The sequence below is a fragment of the Hemicordylus capensis genome, chromosome 1 (assembly GCF_027244095.1).
Source record: "Hemicordylus capensis ecotype Gifberg chromosome 1, rHemCap1.1.pri, whole genome shotgun sequence".
Taxonomy (NCBI): domain Eukaryota; kingdom Metazoa; phylum Chordata; class Lepidosauria; order Squamata; family Cordylidae; genus Hemicordylus; species Hemicordylus capensis.
In genome coordinates this window covers 105626571-105654512 of record NC_069657.1, presented here as the reverse complement: position 1 = coordinate 105654512, position 27942 = coordinate 105626571, and the positions used below count along the sequence as shown (strand labels likewise).

At 43.7% G+C, this 27942-nt stretch overlaps 1 protein-coding gene across 4 annotated transcripts in view; it reads right to left on the bottom strand.

The window, feature by feature from the left end:
• Nucleotides 1-27942, bottom strand: part of ANO3 (anoctamin 3) — a 291826-nt gene that overhangs the window by 168262 nt on the left and 95622 nt on the right. For 3 of the 4 annotated variants that reach the window (XM_053283690.1, XM_053283691.1, XM_053283693.1), the window contains 2 exons: nt 14808-14944; nt 12204-12251 (listed from right to left, as the gene is read on the bottom strand). In XM_053283690.1, coding sequence (XP_053139665.1) covers nt 12204-12251; nt 14808-14944 — 185 coding nt within the window. The remainder of the gene's footprint in view (nt 1-12203; nt 12252-14807; nt 14945-27942) is intronic. The other variant, XM_053283692.1, reaches the window with a different exon arrangement.

The following is a 27942-nucleotide window of genomic DNA, read 5'->3' as shown; positions in this document are numbered from 1 at the left end:
CACCCATCCTGAGGGTGCTTTGCAGTCAAGATGGTACAATGGGCTAACATCTGAAACAAAGAAACAAAAAAAGACCATCCTCTAGGTTCACTCATGATCAAAACAACGTTAAAAAGAACCCAGATTTATGTAATCACACATTTATATTAATATGAATAATTTTTTACCACAAACCCAATAAAAGCAGTCAATATCTCATTCCTATACAGTCATAAAAACAATATACCCACTAGCTGCAACAAGCTTTATTCACAAACATTGATTAAAGTCCAAAAGATAATTCAAGCGTCTTCTTAGAAAATACACAAAGAATAATGCTCACTGTTGATTCCCAAACAGGACTTTCTGACACTTTCTGCAGGGACTAACATGAATAAGTCCTCCAAGTAGATCCTACACTCATTGCCACATTGCTTGATCGCCATAGACGTATGTTCTATGCATCACTACGTTACTTGATTGCCAGATGTTTTGGCCTCTTCCAGCCTTCTTAAGTGGCATCAATCCAGATTAAGAATTATATTGGAGATTAGTTCATGATATCCACCAGGATGATACACCAGTCAGCAATTCTTAGGTACAAGGAAGGAATCTCAAGTTATTTAATTCTATGGAGTAGCTTTCTCAACTAAAGAGAGGGTTTTTATGACTGTACAAGAATAAGTATTGACTTTTTTAATGGGTTAATTTTATTCATAGCAACATACATTTGTAATTATATACACCTGGGTTCCAATGCGTTAATATCACATGGCACTTCAACATAACATTGTTCAGCTCTTAAAGTCAAAGATGTTTTCTGTTGATTCTGGCTATGATTTTATTTGGCATAACTAGAATGTAGCAGTCCATTTTATCAAATATAGGGAACTATAGAATGGAGTCATTTTCTTTAATGAGAGATGATGAAAAGTGACTTCAGCCTGAGGTAACAGAAATAGGCAAATAACTGCCCAATCTATCACTTGCAGTTATATCTAAATTTCAGCTGGGTTTCCTGCATTAATGTAATGCATGATATTAGGGATGCACAAAATGTGAGCTCAGTATGTTGTCACATAAAGTGGGCCATTGTGAGTGGTCAATTTCAAAATGGAATGTCCGTCAATTGAACGCCATTCTGTCAGAATAACCAGCTCAGCCAGTTGTTCTGATGGAATGTTCCAGGCATTGGAAATGCCCAGATCATTCTGTCAGAACAACCAATCAAGCTGGTTGTTCTTATGGAATGGACCCTTCAATTGAAGGGGGTTCCTTTTCGAAACAGAACACTCACAACAGCCCATTTCAAGGTAAGAATGTTCCAAATTCAGAACATTTTGCACATCCCTAGATTATATGCTAATTGTTTGTGTCACCTGTCAAGTGGGTTTTCAATTTATATGACTTAATTTGTTATTCCAGCACTTCAACCATGTAGGACAACTTTAGAAAGGCATAGATAAGCCATAGATTGGCAAAGGTCCATTCCCAAATTAACTCCTGAAAAGAATGGGCCTCTGCATCAGTTGTCAGCTTTGAACTAAATGTATTTTTTACACTAAATGTATTTTTTAATACTAAATGTATTTTTTAGTATGTGCAAAAAAGTAAAGGAAATATATGATATTTGTGAATTGTATGTATAACCTATTAGATCTAATTACATGTTTTATTCTACAGTGGTACAATCTGTGTATAGCATACACAGGCACATAACTGTATACAGGAACAGTTATTCACATGTACATGTAGCATGACTTGATTCACATGACCGCAGAAGTGTCTTTTAAGTGAAAATCAGACATTCTGGCAGTGCACATGCTCCCACAAAATGTTTCACTGCTCTCCAGATGGCACCACAAAAAGTCGATGTTCAGCCGACATTGAAAACCTGCGATCGATTCCTAGATTAATTATCTTGGTATAAATGGCGGCGTTTTGTAGCAACACCTGGAGATAAGCAATAAAAAATAAAAATCCTGAGTTTACACAACATGCTCCAGAGGCATGCATGCACAACTGGGATCTCTGTTTTTTGTTTAACAGACATTGCCACAGTACCATGCATTCTAGGGACCTGCACAGGGCCGAACTGGGGGCATTGAGAGGGCAGTGGAATGTATGTGGGGAGGGCACCAGGTTTTGAGCAGAATGGGTAATTAATGGTGGGAGTTGGGGCGCAGAGGTGCCCCGCGGGTGGGATGCACCAGGAATATGCCCTGTTGCCTGGACTTGCACCAGATTCACTTTTTAAATGAACACAGGTACAGTTGGGGTTGCAGCTCAGTGGTATAGCATCTGTTTTGTATGCAGAAGGTCTCAGGTTCAATCCCTGGCATCTCCAGGTAGGGCTAGGAAATACTCTTGCCTGAAACCTTGGGAAGCCACTGCCAGTCAGTATAGAGAATACTGAACTAAATGGACCAATTGTCAGCCTCCTATGTTCCTATTCATAGTCATTCACACAAAACCATGTACCTCTATACAAACATCTGAATGCAGGCACAGCAAAAGAGTTATAGTGATGTAGTATCACAATCAAGAGAACAGTGGAGAATCAATTTTCTAATAGTTAATGGGAAATCACATGGGTAAAATGTTGGGAAAGAGATTATGGGGAGTGAAAAGTATGTGCTGTGGTTAGAGTGTCCTGGTTGACTTTGGATGTCGTGAGATCTAGGGTGATATGTTCTGGTAATCAGTTCTGAATTATGGAAACAAATACAAGAAACTTATCAGGAAATACCAAATTTGGAAAGAATAGCTTCAGGGAAATGACATGTTTCCTAGGCTGATGAAACTTGGCTGACTTTTTAGGCTATGCTATTTACTGTAATAGTGTGTGGTATCCTTGTATGATGATATTACTGACTAATGTATGTGTTAAGTGACTGCAGAATACTTATGGCAGATTTCACTCAAATATCTAAGCAAGTTTTGATAAATATTACTGTTACTTACTAGATTTTACTTTGTTTTTTTCCCGTTTATATGTAATAAAGTCATCAGGTTTGCTACCATTGTGCTGCTGTCCACAAAGTGAGCCCAGAGATGAAGAAGAAGTGTGTCAAAGGAGCAAGTGGTGGAATTGGCACTGGAAAGTTGAGAGTCATAAGGTGGCAACAGATGAAAAATTATAAAGTAGGATATTAACATAGTGGCCATACTTCCCTGGGGAAGCATATCTGCCCAAAGGGATGTGTAAGCCAGCTCAGTTCGAGCCAGGCTCGACATCAAACTGGCTCGGCTTGACTGGTCTGAGTTTGAACTAAACCGGGCCTGGCTCAAACTGAGCCAGTTCACAGATACTGATAAAGTAAAATTTAGCAAGGAATCCCATTTACCAGCAAAGAGGCAGGGGGGCTTCCCTAAACCTAGAGGGGGTGGGAGGGGAGTCATTTAGTACTTACAAGTACTAGTGGCAGAGGCCACTTTGGGGGGAATGGTGGGGGTTCCCCCCACCAGCCTCCCCCCAGAGTGGCCTGGGCCCCAAGTGGCCAGATTCAGGCCTTCTCCATTCTAGTTTGGGCCTCTGTACATGCGTGGAGGCCATTTTAGTGACTTCTGCATATGCACAGAGGCCATTTGCATGACCCTGTGCACCAGCCTGGGCTACTCTGGGGGGGGGGGAGGCTGGGGGAGGTTGGAGGCTGGGGGTGGGGCCAACTCCCCTGCAGCCACCATCACTAGTACTTTTAAGTACTAAATGAGTCCCCTCCTGACCCCTCTAGGTTTAGGAAAGCCCCACTCTCTCTTTACTGGTAAGTGTGAAATCTCACTGGATTCCCCTTTACCAGTAGAGCTCTGAACCAGTTGGAACCAGTTTGGTGGTCAAACCGGACCAGGTCCAGTTTGACCAGAGCCAAAACCAAGTCAGGCCGGGTCAGTTCAAATCCAGTCCGGATTAAAACCAAACCAGCAAAATCAGTTTCGTGCATAGCTTTATGCTCATATCATCAGGGAAGTTTCTTATCTACTCATTCCCCAGATTTCTGAATGGCTGTGAATGTGTGGTATAATTCCTGCCATTATCCACTTTGAGCATGTACTATAAATGGATTCAATGTGGCTGTTTGCTCACCACAGTTAGTTGCCACTTTATTTAGACTGTTTAAGTTTATGGTTAGGATCTTATGTTTAATTGTATGTTTGTACAGCACGTTTTGTTTTTAGGCACTTAAGAAATAAGTACTAATAGTAAGAGTGGGGGGGCAGGATGAGGTTATCAGTACAGGAGGCCCTCAGTAGAGGGACTCTGTTTTGTCTACAATCACAAAAATGGAATCTAGTAAAAAAGAAACCTTGAGCCTATTGTGATTGGAGGTTTAGGTTCTTCAGCACACTGAAATGTGCTAAAATCACCAAAAAGTGCCCCCCAAAGCAGAAAAAAGATGAATACAGCACAATACCTTGCTCTCCAGCTCTCCAGCAATTTCCCCCCCAACCCTCCAATTTTTGGCTTTTTTTTTTTAAGAGCCACAAAATGTCTTTGTGCTTCCTCCAGGGTGGAAATGCCACCAGAAATGCTACCGGAAGTCACTTCTGGCCCCTCAGGAACCCCAAACAGCTGACAATAGCCAGAAGTCACCCCCTCGAAAACTGAAATCAGGTCCCTATGAACCCCCCCGGATGTTAGAAACCATGTACAGATGACCCACAAATAACAAGGGTATCCAGTACTTATTTGCTGGAAGACAAGGGAATGGGAAAAGGTAAAGGTAAAGAAGTGAGGGAAGCACAGATGTTAAGAGTTGATGTAGCTGGAAATTTATACTGGAAGATATTCTTCTATGTGAAGAAATGATGACTTTAGTGCTAAGAAAGGGAGGAATGTATGAATGGAGTGAGAATTTGAGGGAGATGTCAGAGACAGAACAGCTATGGTGTGAGATAGGGAGCCAAAGCAGGAGGAAAAATTGTTGTTTCACAATACCAAAATCAGAAATGACTTAAAGTGAATTAATAGAACAGGGGTCTTTACATTGGGCTGCTTCCCAATAACTTATTCCACAAACTGAAGCATTTCCATTTTGTGCAAGAAGGGACTGCTGCTTGCTGATCTCGCCTTCCTTGAGGGTCCCAGGAACAGATTTTCTGGGGGCACAGAATTTGTTCAATGGAATTTGCCCCACTCTTGGGCAAATGGAAATGCTTCCATTTGAGGATGGATTTCTTAGGATACAAGCCGTTGGCTGACATGATGAGGAAAATTAAAGAAACTGCCTGAGTAATTTTCCTTATCATGTAGGCCAATGTCTTCCGAAGTACTCAGCAGATTGAAAAGAAGTGAGAAACTGCTATTCCCATCTCCACATTGTTTTCCTTTTCAAAGCAGATTGGGTGGTTAAAGGCTCCTCCAGGCTGCATTTTACATTAGTGTTTGGAACTCCCAATGTAATTTTCTTCTTTTAAAAGCAACCACGGAAGGTTCCAATTTGGATTATGACTGTGGCATGAGGGGGGTAGCGGGCAGACAACAACCTCTCTTCCATAGTAATTTCCTGACTTAAATTACCCCTACCAAAGCTGCTATTAGTAGAGGAAAATTTACAGATTCAAAACTGTACCTGTAAGTTTTCCCTTTCGTAGCTAATAGTAGCTCTGGAGTGATTGGGGCTTTGGCAGAAGGGAAAAAGTTGAACTCCTCTGCCCCACACTGAAGCCCTGACCTAAACAGGGGACCCCTGTAACAGCTTTTACAAGAAAAAAGTTACCTTGGCTGCTCCAACAAAACGGGTAGTTTGGTCCTAAATATGCACTCTGTTATGCACATGAGTAACATGTGAACTAACTGCCAATTGGTTTCCCCTCTCAGAATAACTCACAAAATGGTACCGTATGGTTGAAGCACATGCTTGTCTTAGTTTGTTTTTGTTTTGCAACTGTTGCAAATCACCTCTGTAAAAGTCTCTTTGAAAGAAGTACAGGTATGCTTTATTTTTAGCACAGTAATACTTTAGTTGCTTCTTCAGTTGTGATCCAGCTTTGAAAAAGGCTCAGTACTTTACTGTTTGCAGCACCGAGGAAAAGATTTCTGCTGAAGTCAATATGAAAAGGACTAAGAACTTCATCATTCATCCCCAAGAGAACAACTGGTAAATAATTCAGCTATGAATAATGAATGTCAGGTACCTGCCCTTTGAGGAAACGTGGCTACTATTACTGAGGGCAGCAACCAAATAGCTTGGTTTGTACACAGATATTATTTGGAAACTGAAATAGCCCAGTTAACAGGAGTTACAACCTCTCAGCAGAGGTTTATAACTGCAGTGCAGGATTTGAAAAGTGTGTCAAGAAAAAACACAGATCTTTCTGTGCTTCTCTGCAAATCAAACTACATGTAGCATTTAGTTGTGTGACAGTGCCCTGGGAGTCATTGGATGTTTTTAACCTCTAGCCACTCCGGAAGCTCCACTCTGGACTAGGATTCTCTATGAGGGCACGGAGCATCTCCCACTCTCGGCAGTCCATTTTCCTAATTAAATGGCCCGCTCCAATTTGTTGGCTCACAGTCTGAGCAGTATTAGAAGAGATTGTACTGGAACTCAGCCCAGAGCACTGCTGAAGTGCCCAGAGGTGAAGTGGGGAGCCATTCTTACTGCTTTCCCTTCAAAAGTACTTTTTGACTACAGAAATACATCCCTGAGGATACATCTCTGAAGATACAATATGCGGCTGTTCTCACACACAGGCAAAACTGGGCTAATGAAGCTGAGCCCGGTCTTGCCGGCATGTAAGAACTGCCAGGATCACACCCAATCCCGGTGATGCCTTGGCGGCAAATCTGCCAAGCCTGCCACCCTCTTAAACGGGGTTAGAACTAGTGCTCTCTTAGCCCTGTTTTTTTTTAAGCGTCTGCAAGCCTCAGCTGCGTGCAGCTGGGCCTGGGAGACCACAGGCTCACGCGTTGCATTATGGGAGTTCCAGGGAGATGGGGCAATGCCTCCCAGTACTCCAATGAAGTGTCCCAGCCCCCGGCCCTCATACTGCTGGCAATCGTGTGGATGGTAATCCATCTGTCCAGGGAGGGAAGGAGGATTGTCTGTGGGGAGGTAAGTGCAAGCAGCCTTTCTCCCTGCTCTCCCTCAAGCCCTTTCTCACCAATTGTGAGAAAGGGCTCCATATTTGTATTCTTTCTATCACGAGGTGAAAAGAAGTTTGGAGGGGATTAAAAAAACACCCATAGGGAAAGGGACATGACCTTTCCTTGTGCAAATGTTCAGATCCACAGGAGCTTTGATTGTATTTTTAAAAAACTCTTCAAGAAAAACATTCATATGACTGAGCCTGATACATAACTTGGTTATCAATTCTGGTTAAATGCTTTTTAACTGTTGTGGTTGACTGTGATTGACCAGAAATCCTGCATTATCACATCACCCTCCACTGGAAGGCACAGGACTCTGCAAACTCTTTAACTGCACTCACCATCATTGCGAGAATATGGCCATAGTATGCATTACCAAAATACTGCATGGCTGCGGTATTGAGGACAGTTACCTGGGAGTAAACCCCACAAAATAGAGTGCAAGGATGAGCAAAATGTTACAACATGTTTTGACTCAAAATTGGCCATTTTGAGTGTCTTGAGCTCAAAACAAAACACTAGATATGCGCGAACTAGCTCAAGATCGAGACAGTTCACCATTCAACTGGTTTGGCTCGAGGGTACACTCGGACTGGGCCCAGTTCGGCATGAAGCTGGCCCCAGATTTTAAAAGTTAATTTAAAAAAACCTCACTGCCAGGCCCGGGGTAACTTTGCTGCCTTCAAGGGGTGCTGCTATGGCTGCTGGAGGGTGGGGATTTGCTGAAGCTTCCCCCTTCCTCAATCGGCCTCCAACCAGTTTTTACGGGGCCAGTTCACTCATTTTCGGGCCTTTCTGGTCTTCTTCCGGCTTGTAGTGGCCATTTTTGAAGGACATTCTGAATTTCAAGGTAGCTACCATATCACATGCAACCATATTGCATACTTCAAGTTAAACATAACAAGTTTCTTTAAGGGTTCCTCATAAAACTTGATTTCCAGACCTCTCACCATATTTATTGCCCTCCTCTGAACCTATTCCACTTTATCAATGTACTTTTTAAAATGTGGTGTCCAGAATTGGCAACAGTAGTTGACATCAAGACTAATGAAGCACCAATGCGTCATGAAAAGTTCTGGTGCTACAGTGCTGCAGATTAAGACAGCTCTGCTGTTTGTGCACAGGGTGGGGGCAGAATTTTTGCAGATCCTCCTTTCCCCTGGAAGTGCTCCATACACCCCAGAAGTAGGGATGTGCATGGAACTGGCAAGGGGCAGCTCGAGGATGGAGGAGGGATAACTTTAAGGACTGGGGAGGGTGCACTTACCCTGCCATCACATTTCCCCTGCTGGCGCTGCAGTTTAAAAGGGTCCGGCGGGGCAGCAGCATACCTCCCTGCTGCCTCCTCAGACTGCCAGCACGCGTGCACACTGTAAAGGGGCCTCCAAACAGGTTTGTGTGCATCTCTACCCAGACATAGGTGTCTGAGAGCTGCACAACTCCTAGGGATCTGCTTCTGGATATTCTGGAGGAAGGGGAAACTGGTAAAAATTGCCTTCTCTCCAATGAATATGTGTGCTGCTTTACTCTGTGTAGTGATCAACCACCACTCCTCCTAAAGAGTTAACTGGAAGTGAACCCTGTCTTCACTGACAGACTGGTGAACTCCAGGGCTCAGCCAATCAGAACACCAGGTGGGTGGGACCTAGAAACTGTTGGAAGCGGAAAGGCTGTTAGAGAAGGACATGTGGATAGGGTAGGATGGCTGCAGAAAAATGACTTGGCAGGTCCTGGAAAGCCAGGAGGGCAGGAAGCTTGAATTCTCAACCAGGGTTTGGTGAGTTCAAGGAAAGGATGCTTGAGCTTTGGCTTCAGAAGTTTAGGGCAGGAGAAAGTAGTTTAGTAAGACTTTGTGTTAGAAGTTACATTCCTTTTGTGTGTGTGTTTTGCATATTTCTGATACTTATCTGTTATAGTTTATTTACAATGTAATTGAAATACTAGCCTACACTCTATAAACCTAGGGCATAGCAAAATACTCTGTACACATTTAAGTGGTTTTTTTTCCTTTTCATTTTCCTACATACCTGTTCTTTGCAACTGGATAACCAAGATTTTTAAAGTGTGCTACCTCAACATCATTTGGGGGTGCTTTTGAAGTATTCTTGTAACCTACTGAGTATTTTTTATCTGTAACTAAAAGCTGAGTAAGCCTCAGACAGAAGCAGTTTGTAGTATCTCAATAAAACTGTTTTTTTCTTTTTGTTCCTTTTCTTTTACAAGCCTTTCTGAGTTGACTTTTAACTCAGGAAGGTGGGGCTAAGGGGAGATTTATCTGGTGCAAACCTGTCTCCTCAGACATTCAACAGCTATCAGTTTTCTCACCATGTGTAGGCTTGCACGTGGAAGATTTTTGTACTTGTCTAGTAGCAAAATAGAGTTTTCCCTGGGATTTCACCCCAAGCCCAGAGGTTCAAGCTCTGTAATAAAGAGGGGTTGTGGCTGTGGCAGCCATTCTTGAACCTACCAAAAATACAGAAGAGCTTTAGGAGAAGCCTTGTTATGCAGCTCAGCAGGAATGATCCAGCATTTCTTCCCCTCACATGAGCTAGCTCTGAGACAAAGGCTTTAATCTGCTACACTCTGCAACAAAGTGCCAGCGCTTGTGTAGCACCAGCTAGGTGTGTAGCAACACAGCATAGCTCTGAGTCAAGAGATTTGAGAGCCCCCCTGTTACCATTGCTTGCTTTTGCACCACCTGCTCATATCCCACACATGATCTCTGGTTTCCCACCCTGCCTTCCTTGGCTGGCTACACCATGATCTAATGATGTCACTGCAACAGTGTGAGCACCCTGCCCTATCCCAGTGAGAACAACTGCTGGTTATATCATGATTTTGTGTTGTGGCTGACAAAGGGAGGCAGGATGAATGGATGTGCAGCATGAGCAGTGGGGGCCATGTCCATAGGGGGTCGACGGGGGCAGCAGAGCATGGTTCGTAGATATCAATGGCTAGCTGAGCACACATCCCTGCACTCCCAATTGCTATGAACCTGGCACCAGCACTTCTCAGGAAGTGCTGGTGCTTTGTTAGTTCTGGAGGTTATTCATACGAGCAGCCAAGGTTGATCCCAGAGCTGTCCCACTTGGTAGCCCAGTTCTGTTCCCTGGGCTATTACTGGGGGTAGAAGGGCATGAGCCCATTGTTTTTAATGAAAGGCAGTATATAAATTTAACAATCAATCAATCAATCAATCAATCAATCAGCACTCCTTTCCACCCTGGTCCTCAGTCATGTGTGTACTCAGGCTGCAGGCAGCCAGAGTGCACACAGAGCCGGGTGTCAAGACCACCCAGCTCTGGGAAATCTCTCAATGAACTGCACTCTTGGCACAGTGCATTGAGGGATGATGGAGGACTGCCTCCTCCAGATTCATGCTCTGCTTCTCACTGCAGAGTGGCTCATGTGCCGTGCGAGCAGCAGAGCCTTCCAGCAAACTTTGGTCATGTGTGGGGAGGCAGGTAGGAGCCTGCCTCCCCGCCAACCCTCCCCATGCCATCATCTTTGGTCATGTGAATGACTTTTTGATGTCTGTCAGCATTTCAAGTAAAGTTCTGAGTAAACATGCATAACTCAGAGCTGTAAAATCAATTGCCTCTTACATTAACAGAGAACATGCAAACAATTAAGAAATGATATATTATCATTTCTTGATAACATATATAATTTCAATGATATATGGACCCTTTTCAATCTGGCTTTCACCCTGGGTTTGGGACTTGTGGATGGCTTACACCAGGAACTAGACAGGGGAAGTGTGTCCCTGTTGGTTCTGTTGGACTTCTCAGTGGCATTCGATACCATCCACCATGGTATCCTTCTGGACTGCCTCTCAGATATAGGGATCTGGGGTGGACTGGACTAGTTCCAATTCTTTCTCAGGGGGAGGTTCCAGAAGAGGTGCTGGGGGACTTCTGCTCCTGTGCCTCCTTTACCTCTGGGTCTTGCAAGGCTCAGTATTGTCCCCCATGCTGTTAACATCTACATGAAACCACTGGGAAAGGTCATCAGGAGGCTTGGACTGGAGTGTCATCAACATGCAGATGACACTCAGTTCTACCTTTCTCTGACATCGGAGCCTAGGGAAGAGTGTATGTACTGAACTGGGGGCTGGAGGCAGTGATGGCCTATATGTGGGCTAGCAAACTGAGGTTAAATCCAGACAAGACATGTGCTGCTGTAAGTAGAAAAGCCAACCAGGATAGGGTGATTCAACCAGCTCTGGATGGGTTTATACTCTCCTTGAAAGTGCAAGTGCACGGCCTGGGGGTGTTGTTGGACTCAGCTCTGCTTTTGGATGCTCAGGTGGAGGTGGTGGCCAGGGGTGCTTTTGCACAGCTTCTTCTAGTGCACCAATGGTGCCCCTTTCTCAAGAAAGCAGATCTGGCCACAGTTACCCATGTTTAGTTAAGTCATGTTGCAGCTGGATCACTGCAATGTGCTCTGCGTGGAGCTGCCCTTGAAGAATATTTGGAAACTTCCTTTGGTGTAGAATGCAGCTGCCAGGGTTCTCACTGGAACTGCTGGCTTGGAGCAAATTACACCTACTTTGAAAGACCTGCACTGGCTGCCAATTTGTTTCTGGATCCAATTCAGGATGCTGGTTACCTTTAAAGCCCTTAACAGTGGACCTGATACCTGGATACCTGAAGGACCGCCTGCTCCCAAGGGTTTCTGCCCACCCAACAAGGCTGTCAGAGGGGCCTTTGCTCTGGTGTTGAGAGAAGTTAAATTGTCATGCATGCAGGACAAGTCTCTGTTGCCTCCAGGCTCTGGAATGCTCTCCCAGTGAATATCTGCTCTTTGAGATCTGTGGCTGCTTTTGAAAGACTACTAAAGACCTTTTTATTTGTTCAGGCTTTCCCCCCTTAGGGGCTGTCAGGTCTCTCGTCTCAACTCTCCTGCTTCTGCTTGTCTGTTTTATGGTGGTTGTTGTTGTTTTCAGTGTTTTATGGTTTTTACTCTTTAACTGATTTATGGGTTTTTAAAACTGTTTTATATAGTTCAAAGCTGCCTAAAGATGGCAAATGTTCCAAATATTCCAAAGTTTTGTGCTTGGTTCACATTTAAGCACCTCCTTCAGCAAACATTGATTTCCCTCATTATTCTATAATACATACATGTTCATTACCTTTTTTGTTGTCCCTGCTGCTCGTTTCAAAACTTCATTCTGTGAGACCTAAATCAAAATTAGTAGCATAGACAAAGTTTAAAGTTAATTTAATAATACTATTTGCTTATCTCTGTGTTTCTAGGGGGAATTTCCTGATGTTTTTGAAGGATACTATCCTAAAAATAGGGTAAGCATTAGAAGTACCGGAATCCTTGGGAAAATCCCAGCAAGGCAAAACAGAATTGTTAACCTCTTATGACAGAAAGGGTCTAAGCTTGTCTAAGGCCAATAAATGAATTCATGGTGGAGCTGTAAAGATGGTAGTCGAACCATAGCCCATGATCCTAAATCAGTAATGTAAACAAGTCCTATTGATTGAGTGATTGGATTTATTTATTTAAAAGATTTACTTGCTGCCATTCTTCATGAATGAATTCATGGTGGCTTACAGTAATATGCATGTTAAAAATGGTAAACACAATAAAAAGCAATTTTATCCCTCAAATTGTGCACTCTCAAATGTTGGCAAATTCCTGAGCACAGTCCTTATGTGAAAAAATATTGACACACATGATAATAAATGTGTCATGTACTTTCATATGGGCAACAACTTCTTCTTTTACCCATACAGTTTTTGCATATCCACAGATATGAACAATTAAACATGAACTCAAAACAACTTTTGTTCAAGCAAATATTTTAAAAAATGGAATTCTGTGGTGTATAACAGTCCACATTATGATATATATGGACCTCGGTTTAATCACACCATACATCTGTTTAATCCTATCTGTTTGACAGATTTCATTTGTTACAAAAAAAAAAAAAATTTAATCCGTTGCTGATGTCATCTTAAGCTGCATTTGACAAATCTAGGAATTTAAATCACTGGATCTGTGAATAATTTTTTTAAGTTTGGCTTAGAATGTACATCTTTAGGCAGTGTACACAATTTAAAACACAACAGATATAAAACAGAGTAAACAAAATTAAAAGAGAACAAGTTAAAACAATCTCATAGGTTAAAAACAATTAAACAGTTTAAAATTTAATTCATAAATTTTATAAATATAATTTATACATAAGTGTATGTGTGTGTGGGGGTGTGTGTGGGTGTATCTCTGAGGCTGCAGCCATCGCTGCAGCATCAGAAAAAACTACACATCCCAGGAGCACCTGCACCATTGTTAGGACTCCGGATTGTGGGACATTTTAAAAATTAAGTCATGGAAGGCAGTTGATTGCTTCCTTAAAGCCAAGAGCAAAAGTAAAGAAAAGTGGCTTGTCTCCTGCTTCTGCCTGGTCCCTAAAAGTATTTTGCGGAAGGCTTTAGCCCAGTATCCTTCATTTCACACCTGTCTGGCCCAGATCAGACAGCATTTTGCTTTGTGTTGAAGCAACCAAAGCAGGTGCATGGCCACCACTGAGCATGACGGATTGAGTTTCCTTTGGCTGCTGCAGCCCCAAACAATTCTGGGAGTCACCAGAAGCTCGTCCTCACTTCCCCTAGCAGCCCCCCACCTTTGGGGGGCTCCCAGAGTTGCTTGTCCACCCTCGCTCTACCTGCACAGCCCCTTTGCCTGTTGCACTGGGTGCTTTGTGCACACACCATTGGAATCTGGCCGGGTGCATTCTTTCTCTGCTGGGAGTGAGGCAGAGAAAGAACACATCCAGACCAACCCCAATAGCACATGCATGAAGTACTGAGTGCAACCGGTACTTGCCACGGGTGGTCATGCTCCCTTGCGTATGATGTCATACACAGGGGATGTGGCAGGCACGTGCTAGTGCTCCTGCATATCAATACAGGGATCCCCACCAGTCTAGCTCATCCCACAGCCACCGGTAAACTCCTTATGCCCCTGAACCAAAGCCTCGCATAGGCTAGTAAACAACTTTTATTTCTTGCACATGAAGAAAATGTGTGCCTCATTGACTCATGATTGTTTGTGTTGATTCATGATTTTAAGGATATGTATGAGTGAAATGCCTAGGATCTTCTATCCCTTCTTTTGTGGACTTTAGGTTCACCAGTATCAGTACCAACTGAGGTCTCTCTACCTGTATGTTAGTGAACCCTTTCATAAATGGGAAACACTGAGAATCTTTCCTCTTAGATCTCTACCGAGAAACATTGGCCCTCATCACAGCACAAGCATAGTCTGGACTAAGTAACTTGGTATTCTATACTTCAATGGCTTCTCTCTTGGTTGTATTGTTCACTAGAGTACTAACTAGCATTACACGCAGGGGCAGAGGGAGGCCTGGGTTCAGTCCACCATCGTGGCCCCCTAGCCCTACCCCTGCATCTGACATCAGATGCTAAGCCTTGCCCTTGTGTCTGACATCAGACGCAGGGGACATGGCTGGGGCACCATGTGCGCCCGATTGTCAGTGGCCTGGATTCTTTGAACCCATTTGTTCAATGGTGGCTTCACCCCGATTGCATGATTGAGATATTTGCTTTAGTCTATAGTCAAGTTTCATGTCTATATTATAGTTTCTTTATTACATACTATAGGGTACAACTTTGTTTCCATTTATGTGTGTTTTAAAGTGAGCCATCAGAACAGTAAAAACATCAATAGATTTTAACAATATTTTGAAGTTCATTATCATTACCTTCAGTGATGACTTAGTCCGAGTTTCTAGTTTCTGTCTTGTAGGCGTATTTTGAATAAGCAGAGACTGATCTGTACGAAAATCATAATTCCCATGTTCGGAATCATCTGTATATGTGTCTTTCTCTCTTCCTATGTCTGGTGGGGGGGGACACACACCAAAAACAGATGGACTCATTTAATATTACTATGGAGACATTCTAGCAATGATTTAAGAACAGTCCCTTAATTCTCCGCCTTTAACTAGTTACTCCTATGTTCTTTCCATCTCTCTTCAACTCCTTATTTTGAAACAGAATCTTCAGAAGCAACAAATAGATGTGCCTGCCACCCCCCCACCCCCGCCACCCTTAATTCTAAGATGCAGAATCCGAAATCTGTTCTGGGCTACTACCATTACCCAAACATAACAAAGTGACCGATGCAAAATGAGTACACCAGAAACAAGTACTCCAGAAAAGCCTTAAGGCAAAAAATCTTAATGTGTTTTTCCTTAAATGTTTTTTTTAAAAAAATATCCCAGCAGGGCAACAATCTGATGGGAGTATAACAGCTCCCTCCCTATATAGATATGTTTGTCTATTATTATTATTTCTTGTTTGCACAGTCAAACAAGTGTTATTGACTGGTTTGTTTTATCCAGACATCAGGTCCTTCGTTGTTGTTGCTGCTGCTGTTGTTGTTATTTAGAGTTGTTCAAAGCCCCTTATTATGCCAGCTATAGTCACTTTAAAAAGCATACTAAAAGTAGAAAATAAATCCTTTATCAGTATTATTGAGGTAGTTGATAAATTAAACATCAAGCAGCTCAGTACATATACCAATGTATCCAGAGTATTCAGATTTATGATGGTTTGTGCCTTAAACCTAAATGCATTCTGGAGAGTTCTGTTTGTTGCTATGGAAGTTAATTTCAGATAAATGTCCTCTGTGATCACAGCTTGTGTATCAGTTAAGTGGGAGCACTTATTTTTAACCAAGTACTGCAGCTTTACTGGTTGGTAGATGAACAAAACAAGTACATAGCAAGTGGATTTACTTTATTTCAATTTGTATCCCTTCTGGACACACCTGCTGCATCTAAACATATAATTACAATCCTCCCTTCCCTTGCCCAATAAAATATACTAGCCTAAATCCACCCAGGCATTCAGCTTTAGATACCTTCTAGATCAATGGTTGATGTGAAAAAATAGTGCTGTATGGATACTTCTATTGCAGGATTAGGGCATTCATCAATAATCTTTCCAGAAGGGATATCTTCATATGTATCATGAGAATATCTCTGGTTGTGTACCAATAAATCAAATAACCACCACTTGACTCTTGCAACTGTAAGTCATTCCAAACATTCATTGAATGAGGAACCAATAGACTGTTCTACATTATTATTTGCAACCTGGGATTTTCTTATGCTGATAAAAAAAAGAAAAAAGACATGCTGATTTGGGAAGCTTCCCGCTTGCCCCATGGTTTCAATTTCTTTGGCAAGTAACAGCATTGTGCAGTGTGGCACTAATATATATGGAGCAATGGGTGGTGCTTTCAAGAGGTAGTTCTGACAATGACTTCTTGTTCATTGTTCCCAAAACAAGCTCCCACCTAGTCACTGTTTACAGGCACAGGAGTCTCCATGCACATGCCAGTCAGGTCCCACCACTGACACAAATGGAGAAGTCCATATGCAATGAGCTCCTTGGGTGGAACCAGTTTCTGAGATCAGATCAGCAAGTTCGGCCAGGATCAGGAACACAGATGCCTCCCTTTGCATTTGAGTCCCCAGCCCCCATTTTGGTGACCCTCAATTCATATTTTCTCCTCCCCAGACTGTCTTTTCTCTCCGTTTTACAAGGGGTCCCCCCCGCCTGGGATCAGAAGCTGGCAGGGATGTTTGAGACAACTACAGACACAGCAAAGGTCCAACAGGAAAAAGACGCAGCAGAAGTCCAACTGGCAGCAGTGTCTCTAAGGCTGCAGGCAGGAGTCTCTATCAGCCCTATCTTGGAGATGCCAGAGTGGGAACTTGGAATCTTCTGCATGCAAACATGCAGATGCTCTTCACAGAGTGGCCCCCATCCCCAAAGGAACATATCGTGCAGTGCTCAGACATGTAACTTCCCATTCAAATGCAAACCCTGCTTAGCAAAGGGGACAATTAATGCTTGTACCACAAGACCAGCTCTTCTCATTCCTACCAATGGAGTTTGCTGTTAGCAACAGAGTTTATATTATCAGGTGTGAATATACGTGGTGGTGGGGGGCAACAAGACCCAAGAGTGTGCCTAAAATTCCTGGGGAAGTTACTGGGCATCAAACCAGAAGAAGATCCAGAGCTGGTCATCTGGCACCCCGGAAGGGCCTAGACCAATTTCCTAGGTGGACATATGCATAAGAAGGCAGGGAAAGGATTCTCGGGTTTGATTCACTGTAACCAAGGGTGTTCTTGGACTAGCATTCCCAGGCCAAGCAGTCCAAGAAAACCCAACACACTCTTGGCCTCATGTTGGCTTGCCAACTGGGGATTAGCCTTCTCTTGAGAGGGCCAGTCTACTGGAGAAGACAGAATCACCACTTGCTTCAGCTCTCTGTTTGACTGCACTCTCATGAGGTAGTCTTTTCAACTATAGGGCTCCCCTCTGATGTGGAGCTCCTGGTACCTCTCGATCACAATAGAACTCATGCTCGATACCTTCCCCTTTCCACTCAACCCTTCCAGACTTCCAGGGGGTCCAGGCTGCTTCAGGCAGGCTTCAGCTCTGTTTTAGGAAAGAGTGGGAATGCATCCTATGTTTTGGGGCTGATCAGGCACAGCTGGACCTGACATTACAGCTGCAGGGAACTCTGGGATAGGGCACCTATGGGTTAGAATGGTCCATGACCAAATCAAGACTAAATCAAGCACATGATAGTTCAACAGAATAAGTGGTTGCTTGAATGTGGTGAGCTCCTCCATAAGATTGCTAGCATTAAAAACAATGCTCTACTTAGCAAATGGAGAATTGGCACCTCATACCACACTCAGAAATGAATGATTTTCAGGTGTTCTGGACATAAAATGAAGCTAAAGGTAGACAATTTACTCTGCAATATTTCCAGAAAAGTGCTTAGTCTTTTGTTTTGCTTTTTCAGCAACACAAAAGTGTGACTAGCCCTCCTGGTACTTACAGATCTCAAAGAAGTTGAGTAGGAGTTTAGCAGGAGTTTAGCGGGAAGTGTGCGGGGGAGCCTGGAACAAGCCCCTGAGATCACAAGGATCACAAGGAGCCTGGTGGAGAAGAGAACGTAAGTACATATCCCTCCCTCGTTTCCCTCATATTCTTGGGAAAGGCTGTTTGGACAGTTACATAGTTGACCATTACAGCTGAGACCTATCCTAATAAACGGACAATAAGCTCCCTAAATACTGTAAACAGCCAACAAAAACAGTATGAAGATAGAAGGTCAGCAGGGGAAGGGGCACTTCCCAGTGTATTGCACTGAGTGCCACATGTATGACTATTTGCCCCGTGGGCAGAAGTCAGGGTGTGTGCTCGGTGCAAGGAGCTCCTGGCTCTCAGGGAACAAATACGTTTCCTTGAGACCAAGTTGGCGGATCTGGAGAAGCTCAGAGAGGCATGTGGACGAGACCTTCAGGGATGTGATAGAGGCATCCCACTCCAGGGCTGGTAGCTCCTCTGATGTCAGGGAGAATAAAGATCTTGGGCAAGGAGGACATCGGTCTGAGGAAGAGGGAAATGCTCCTTTAGAAGGGACCCCTTCCGTGGATGATGAGCGCACAGGGGATACTCCTCTGGGGGGTGGGGGCCTCCTTGTAGTTGGTGATTCAATCATTAGAGGGATAGAGAGATGGGTTTGTGACCCGCATGTTGACCGCACGGTGACTTGCCTGCCTGGTGCGAAGGTTGCGGACATTACGCAGCATCTAGACAGGCTCCTAGGCAGTGCTGGGGGGGAGACAGCTGTCGTGGTGCACGTTGGCACCAACGATGTGGGGAAATGCAGTCGGGAGGTCCTGGAAGCCAAATTTAGGCTGATAGGTAGCATTTTGAAGTCTAGGACCCCCAAGGTAGCATTCTCAGAAATGCTACCTGTTCCATGCGCAAGTACAGTGAGACAGGCAGAGCTGAGGGGTTTCAATGCATGGATGAGACGTTGGTGCCGGGAAGAGGGGTTTAGATTTGTTAGGCACTGGGACACATTTTGGGGCAAGCAAGGCCTGTACAAAAGGGACAGGGTGCACTTGAACCAAGATGGAACCAGACTGCTGGCGCTTAAAATCATAAAGGTTGCAGAGCAGCTTTTAAAATGATGCCTGGGGAACAGTATCCCATTTGGCAAAAGCCTTCCTTTAAAGTGTGAGGCTGTAAAGAATTCAGATAAAACAGAAGGGGACAGAGCAGAACCGCATAAAGAGCAGACAGGAGCCTGTGCCAGCAGGTCAAAGAGTCAAAAGAATAGCATACATCCGGGGAGAGATTCAGCATATAGGTGCTTATATGCCAATGCCAGAAGCCTCCGAGCCAAGATGGGTGAGCTGGAGTGCTTGGTTGCTAACGCAGAAATAGATATAGTGGGCATAACAGAAACATGGTGGAACAGTGAGAACCAGTGGGACACTGTTATCCCTGGGTATAAACTCTATAGAAAGGACAGGGAGGGCACCTTGGAGGAGGGGTAGCACTGTATGTTAAAGAAGGGATAGAATCTAAAAAGCTAGAAAACCTAGGTGGACTGGAGTCCTCCACAGAAACCCTGTGGGTGACTATACAAGGCCGGAAAGGGAATGTGCTACTGGGGACGTGCTATCGCCCTCGGGATCATAATGCCGACAGTGACTGGGAGTTGCAGGAGGAAATCAGGGAGGTGTCAAGGAGAGGCAGGGCTGCAATTATGGGTGATTTCAATTACCCACAGATAGACTGGGTAAATTCACATTCAAGTCAGAACAAAGAGGTCAAATTTCTAGATACGCTAAATGACTGTGCCCTAGAACAGTTGGTCATGGAACCAACCAGAGAGAAGGCAACCTTGGATCTAATTCTGAGTGACACCAAGGACCTGGTGCATGACGTCAGTGTCATCGACCCTTTAGGGAACAGTGACCACAGTGCCATCAAATTCAGCATACATGGGGGAGAGAATCACCAAGGATGTCTAACACAGATATTTTGAATTTCAGAAGAGGAAACTTCTCCAAAATGAGGAGTATGGTGAAAAGAAAGCTGACGGGGGAAATCAGGAGAGTCACTTCACTCCAGAGTGCATAGAGTTTACTCAAAACCACAAAACTAGAAGCCTAGTTAGATTGTATACCCCAAAAGAGGAAAGGTACCACTAAGTCCAGGAGGATGCCAGCATGGCTAACGGGTACCATCAAGGAAGCCATAAAAGGGAAGAAGACTTCCTTCCGAAATTGGAAGGCCTGTCCAAACGAAGAGAACAGAAAGGAACACAAACTCTGGCAAAAGAAATGCAAGGTGACAATAAGGGAGGCAAAAAGAGAGTTTGAGGAACATTTAGCCAAAAGTATCAAGGGGAATAACAAAAACTTCTTTAAGTACATCAGAAGCAGGACAGCTGCCAGGGAGGCAGTTGGACCATTAGACAATGAGGGAGTGAAAGGGATTATTGAGGAGAATATGGAGGTTGCAGAGAAGGTGAATGAGTTCTTTGCATCTATCTTCAGGGCAGAGGAGAGAAACAGAAGAGAACAGAAAGGAATACAAACTCTGGCAAAAGAAATGCAAGGTGACAATAAGGGAGGATATACCTGTTCCTGAACCAGGCTTATAGAGAGCATATACCTGTTCCTGAACCAGGCTTTTTAGGGATGGAGGCTAGAGAGCTGAGTCTGATAGTAGTGACAAGGGATGATCTAAACTGTCTGGAAAAACTGAAAGCTAACAAATCACCAGGGCCGGATGGCATCCATCCAAGAGTCCTCAAAGAACTCAAATGTGAAATTGCCGACCTCCTTGCTAAAATATTTAACTTATCCCTGAAATTGGGCTCTGTACCAGAGGACTGGAGAGTTGCAAATGTAACACTGATTTTCAAGAAGGGATCCAGGGGCGATCCGGGAAATTACAGGTCGGTTAGCCTAATGTCCGTTCCAGGCAAATTGATGGAAAGCATCCTCAAGGATAAAATTGTAAAGCACCTAGAAGAACAGGCCCTGCTGGGAGTGAGCCAGCATGGCTTCTGCAAAGGTAAATATTGCCTCACCAAACTTTTGGACTTCTTTGAGGGTGTCAACGAGTGTGTGGATCAAGGTGATCCAGCTGACATAGTCTACATGGACTTCCAAAAAGCTTTTGACAAAGTTCCTCATCAAAGACTCCTGAGGAAACTTAGCGGTCATGGGATAAGGGGACAAGTACACGTGTGGATTGCTAACTGGTTGAAAGACAGGAAACAGAGGGTAGGTATAAATGGAGAGTTTTCACAATGGAGGGAAGTAAGAAGTGGCGTCCCCCAGGGATCTGTACTGGGACCGGTGCTTTTTAGTTTATTCATAAATGATCTAGAAGCAGGGGTAAGCAGCGATGTGGCCAAATTTGCAGATGATACCAAACTCTTCCGGGTAGTGAAATCCAAAATGGATTGTGAGCAGCTCCAAAAGGATCTCTCCAAACTGGGAGAGTGGGTGACAAAATGGCAAATGCAGTTCAATGTTAGCAAGTGTAAATTGATGCACATTGGGACAAAAATCCCCAACTTCAAGTATATGCTGATGGGATCCGAGCTGTCGGTGACGGACTAGGAGAGGGATCTTGGGGTTGTGGTGGACAGCTCGTTGAAAGTGTCGACTCAATGTGCGGCAGCTGTGAAAAAGGCAAATTCCATGCTAGGGATCATTAGAAAGGGGATTGAAAATAAAATGGCTAACATTATAATGCCCTTATACAAAACTATGGTGCGACCACACTTGGAGTACTGCTTAAAATTCTGGTCACATCTTAAAAAGGACATTGTTGAACTGGAGAAGGTACAGAAGAGGGCAACCAAGATGATCAGGGGCCTAGAGCACCTTTCTTATGAGGCAAGACTACAACACCTGGGGCTTTTTAGTTTAGAAAAAAGATGACTGTGGGGAGACATGATAGAGGTCTATAAAATCATGCATGGTGTGGAGAAAGTGGAGAGAGAGAAATTCTTTTCCCTCTCACAAAACACTAGAATCAGGGGTCACTCCATGAAATTGATTGCCAGGAGGTCTAGGACCAACAAACGGAAGTACTTTTTCACACAACGCGTGATCCACTTGTGGAACTCTCTGCCACAGGATGTGGTGACAGCCAACAACCTGGATGGCTTTAAGAGGGGTTTGGATGACTTCATGGAGGAGAGGTCTATCAATGGCTACTAGTCGGAGGGCTGTGGTCCACCTCCAGACTCAAAGGCAGGATGCCTCTGAGTACCAGTTGCAGGGGAGAAATGGCAGGTGAGAGGGCACACCCTCAACTCCTGTCTGTGGCTTCCAGCGGCATCTGGTGGGCCACTGTGTGAAACAGGATGCTGGACTAGATGGGCCTTGGGCCTGATCCAGCAGGGCTGTTCTTATGTTCTTAAGAAATAAACACTGAGCCAAGCCATGCATTGATTTTTGTCTTGCACTACAAACACTTTCTAAAAGCATGGTCAATATTTTGTGTCTCCTATTATCTCAGTGCTTTGCTTGCAAATGCTTACACAATGTAGAAAACAGTATAAATCTGTGAAACTCCTTCAAAGATTTAGTACTGCAGTACTAATGTGACATATCGGTAAAAGTAGTTGATTACTAAAACTTTTTCCAAATGGAAAGGTCTTTCACATGATCATTTGGGGGTGTTTTGGGGGAAGGAAGACCCTGATTCTTACTGACAATCAGAGCCTTCATTGGTCTCTGCGAACAGACCTTGTAAAATATCATGGCAGCAGCAAGTGTGAAACATAGACAACCCTCCTGATCCTGGGAGAACTTTTCTGTCACGCACTGCATGGCCAGGAGGTGGGAAACCCCTTTTGTTTATTTATTGTTAGATTTTTATACCTCAAGGCGGTTTACAAAACATTTAAAACAATATAAAGCTCTAAAACAGTTATACAATAAACATTAAATTGGAATATACAAATACAAATCTAATTAAAAGTTTAAAAAACATGCACAATAAGACCATTAAATACAGAGCAGCAGCAACAAAAACAACACTCATATAAAAGCCTGCGTAAAAAGCCAAGATTTCACTTGCTTTCTAATTAAGATCCAATTAGGATGTCAGTATCCTAATTTACTTAGGAACTGAACTCAGAGAGACTTAGAGCTAAGTAAATATCCATAGGATGAGGCTGAACAGAAAATGTAAATATTGCCTTTAAAACATGATTTTGTCAAATTCAATTTTCAAATAACTAGGCTCTCCAAAGCCTGATCTTAGCTATGTTTGTTCAAAATTAAGCACTTTTAATTTCAGCATGCATATTTAGAATTGAATCCTTTAACTTTTCTTCCTCTTGTGTTGAAGACACATATAATGATAGATTAGTGAATGTTCTGTGTAATCTTTAGGGAGGTTAGCAATAGCAATAGCAATAGCACTTACATTTATATACCGCTCTATAGCCAGAGCTCTCTAAGCGGTTTACAATGATTTAGCATATTGCCCCCAACATTCTGGGTACTTGAGGTTAAACTCTCATTTCAACTCTTAAACAGATCCTTAAAGCTACACCACAAGTCCTACTGGGTATTGCAAATTTTTATGAATACCCAAGAAATCCACATGTTGATTAAACTGCAGAGATAACATACAGTGAGGGAAATAAGTATTTGATCCCCTACTGATTTTGTCCGTTTGCCCTCTGACACAGAAATGACCAGGCTATAATTGGAATGGCAGGTTTATTGTAGCTGTGAGAGACAGAATAACAACAAACAAACCCTCAAAAGCCCAGTGCCCAAAAGTCAGTGATGGATTTGCATTGTAGTGAGGGAAATAAGTATTCGATCCCCTATCAACCAGCAAGATTTCAGGCTCCCAGGTGTCTTTTCACTATATGCAGGTAACGAGCTGAGATGAGGAACACCCTCTGTAAGGGAGTGCTCCTAATCCCAGCTTGTTACAGTACCTGTATAAAAGACACCTGTCCATAGAAGCAAGCAATCACTCAGCTTCCAAACTCACCACCATGCCCAAGACCAAAGAGCTGTCGAAGGATGTCAGGGACAAGGTTGTAGACCTGCACAAGGCTGGACTGGGCTACAAGACTATCGCCAAGCAGCTTGGTGAGAAGGTGACTACAGTTGGCACGATAACTGGCAAATGGAAGAAACACAAAATAACTGTCAATCTCCCTCGGTCTGGGGCTCCATGCAAGATCTCACCTCGTGGAGTTGCAATGATCATGAGAACGGTGACAAAGCAGCCCAGAACTACACGGGGGGAACTTGTCAATGATCTCAGGGCAGCTGGAACCATAGTCACCAAGAAAACAATTGGTAACAGACTACGCCATGAAGGACTGAAATCTTACAGTGCCCGCAAGGTCCCCCTGCTCAAGGCAGCACATGTACAGGCCCGTCTGCAGTTTGCCAATGCACATCTGAATGATCCAGAGGTCAGATGAGACCAAAATCGAGCTCTTTGGCATCAACTCAACTCGCCGTGTGTGGAGGAGGAGGAATGCTGCCTATGAGCCCAAGAACACCATCCCCACCGTCAAACATGGAGGTGGACACATTATGCTTTGGGGGTGTTTTTCTGCTAAGGGGACAGGACACCTTCACCGCATCGAAGGGACGATGGACGGGACCATGTACCATCAGATCTTGGGTGAGCACCAGCCAGGGCATTGAGAATGGGTCGTGGATGGGTATTCCAGCATGACAATGACCCAAAACACACAGCCAAGGCAACAAAGGAGTGGCTCAAGAAGAAGCACATGAAGGTCTTGGAGTGGCCCAGCCAGTCTCCAGACCTTAATCCCATAGAAAATCTGTGGAGGGAGCTGAAGGTTTGAGTTGCCAAACATCAGCCTCGAAACATTTCTGACTTGGAGAGGAGCTGCAAAGAGGAGTGGGACAACATCCCTCCTGGGTTGTGTGCAAACCTGGTGGCCAACGACAAGAAACGTCTGACCTCTGTGATTGCCAACAAGGGTTTTGCCACCAAGTACTAAGACATCTTTTGTGAAGGGATCGAATACTTATTTCCCTCACTACAATGCAAATCCATTGCTGACTTTTGGGCACTGGGCTTTTGAGGGTTTGTTTGTTGTTATTCTGTCTCTCACAGCTACAATAAACCTACCATTCCAATTATAGCCTGGTCATTTCTGTGTTAGAGGGCAAACGGACAAAATCAGCAGGGGATCAAATACTTATTTCCCTCACTGTATTTCATTATAAGCTCTTTCCATTTCTGTGCAAAGTCCCTCCCTTTCACATATCAGGAGCAAGTAGCTAGGAGTGCATTTCCCATGTCAACCACATAGATCCACATACAGACCACACAATACGCCTCTATTGCATAAGACATCCTGGAATTGCTCTTTAATTCATTCAGAATTCCAATGGCAGCATGGGATTTCTCTCTATGTTGAACTCAGTTATATTGTAAATAATATACTATAATATACTGAACATCAAAATAAAGATCCAGGATCAATATATATCTTTGTCATTTGACACCTCTTATGTTTTCATTCTCCCCCTACAGAAAGTAATTTGACTTATATGAAGACTTACATGACCTAGTTGTGCTATATACTCATGAATTAACAATACTGGATGACCACATCCCACTATTAATTGTAGCAAAATCATGCAGTATACCATCTATAATTTACTTCTATTTCTCTCAGTACATAAGTAATATTTCATGACCAAGTTGAAATATTGAAAAGGACATCCATTTTCTTGCTGTACCAAAGCTGAAACCCACTGGCACACAGAAGAACATGGCATGCTATTAATATGCATGTGACACAGATGCTGGTAACTTCAGAATCCTAAATAAAGTACTAATGATTAGCTGGCCAAAGAGTGGGAAATTCCTGTATCTAGTATTTACATTTTTATTTATTTTTTATATTTAAGTTTAATATCCTGCTCTTCCTCCAAGGAGCCCAGAGCAGTGTACTACACACTTAGGTTTCTCCTCACAACAATCCTGTGAAGTAGGTTAGGCTGAGAGAGAAGTGACTGGCCCAGAGTCACCCAGCTAGAATCATGGCTGAATGGGGATTTGAACTCGGGTCTCCCCAGTCCTAGTCCAGCTCCAGCACTCTAGCCACTACACCACACTGGCTCAGAGGAAGATATTCCATTTTGGGATGTTGCTAAGCAAGGGTGCTTCTCAGATTCTATGGCAAATGATTCCAGTGTGCATTAAGGGCATATTCATATTTTTAAGAAAGGACAATCACATCAAAATTATGGAGATGATCCAGGCCCTCTTTTGCGTGCAGCATTGTGTACACAGACTAGGGACCAGCTGGTGGAGGAATCCCTGTGCACATGCATTGAGATCCATTTCACATGGATAGAGATTCACACATAAGGGGTAATGCCTAGAAAGGCAGTGGGTTCTCACTCCACCCCCCGCCACCATTGTATCTAAATGAACAATTCCAATATAATTTGCTAATCTGGCATGTATGAAAAGCATTGAAAACATGAATTCAAGCAAAAGCATAGGAAAAGCTTGAGGAGCAACTCTTTAGTTAATGTGGGGCTTGGGGGGATAAGGTTTATTAGGTTTGGTGGGGGCAGTTCAATAAAATGAGGACTAACTACTCAAATGCTTAGGGAAAGCATTTGAACCTTTAAAGCCCTAAGTGGCTTGGGACCAGGTTACCTGAGAGAGCACCTTGCCCTATATGTCCTGACCCGGACCTTAAAATCTTCTTCGGAGGCCCTGCCCTGAGTGCTCCTGCCAAATGAGGTGCTGCGATTGGTTACTAGGTAGAGGGCCTTTTCAGTGGTTGCATCCCATTTATGGAACAGCCTTCTCAGTAAGGATTGCCTGGCATTAGGGTTGTGTGTTTTGTTTTGTTTTCTGTTTTGTTTTTGGCCCAAATCCGAAACACCCCAATTTTGTTCTTTGTTCAAAATTGCAAAATCCGAATCCGAAACGCTTTGAATTTTAAAAAATGACCCAGGGGCAAAACTAGTGGTGGGGTTGATAGAGCCCAATGGGTGGAAGCTACCACCCAAATTTCAGAGGAACTGGGCAAAGGGCTGATTTTTGGTGAATTTTTGAAGTTTAAGATTTTTCCCATAGGGAATAATGGAGGTTTCAGCGAAAGTATAGCTTTACATCGGGGGGTAAGGGGGTGGCCCAGAGCAGAGTAGGTTGGGTGGTAGTGCCCAGTGGGGGCAAGGAAGCTGCCAGAATTATTTCAAAGGAATTGGGCAGAGGGCAGATTTTTAGAGATTTAATGGAGTTTACATGTCTTTAAGGTTCTTCCCCATAGGGAATGATGGAAGTTTCAGAAACCCCATAACTGCACTTGGGGGGGGACTGGGGTGGCCCAGAGCAAGTGGTGGTGTAGAGTACATAGGGCTCATGGGTGGCCAACCCATGGGGTACTGGGTTCTGTTGTTTCTGAGGTGTTTTGAATGTAGATTCTGTGGTAGCATATGAGAGTGGATTCATGGTTTGTCATTGAAAATGTCATATGCTACCAGAGAATCTACACAGAACACCCCAGAAACAACAGAACCCAGCAGCTCATGGGTTAGCAATCCATGGGGGGTGGTTGGCACCCTCTGTGCACTACACCACGATTCGCTTTGGGGCACCCTAGTGCCCCCCAGGTGGAGTTATGGGGCTGCTGAAACCTCCATTATTCCCTATGGGGGGAAATCTTAAAGATGCGTAAACCTCAAAAATTCCTAAGGAAGCAGCCCTTTGCCCTATTTGGAATCTGGGTGCACCACCCTTGGGGCACTTCCACTCAACCCACTGTTTTGCTCCTGAAGCCCCACATAAACAAACTGAAAGAGTGAAGAGAATGATGAACAACAACAACACTTAATTTTTTGGCACAGTTATTTGAGAATTTTGCAGTGGGTGTGAGCCTGTCCCTGTGGCACTAGCACAGTAGCACAACCCATTTATGGGTTCAAGCAATCTTTCAATAAAAACACT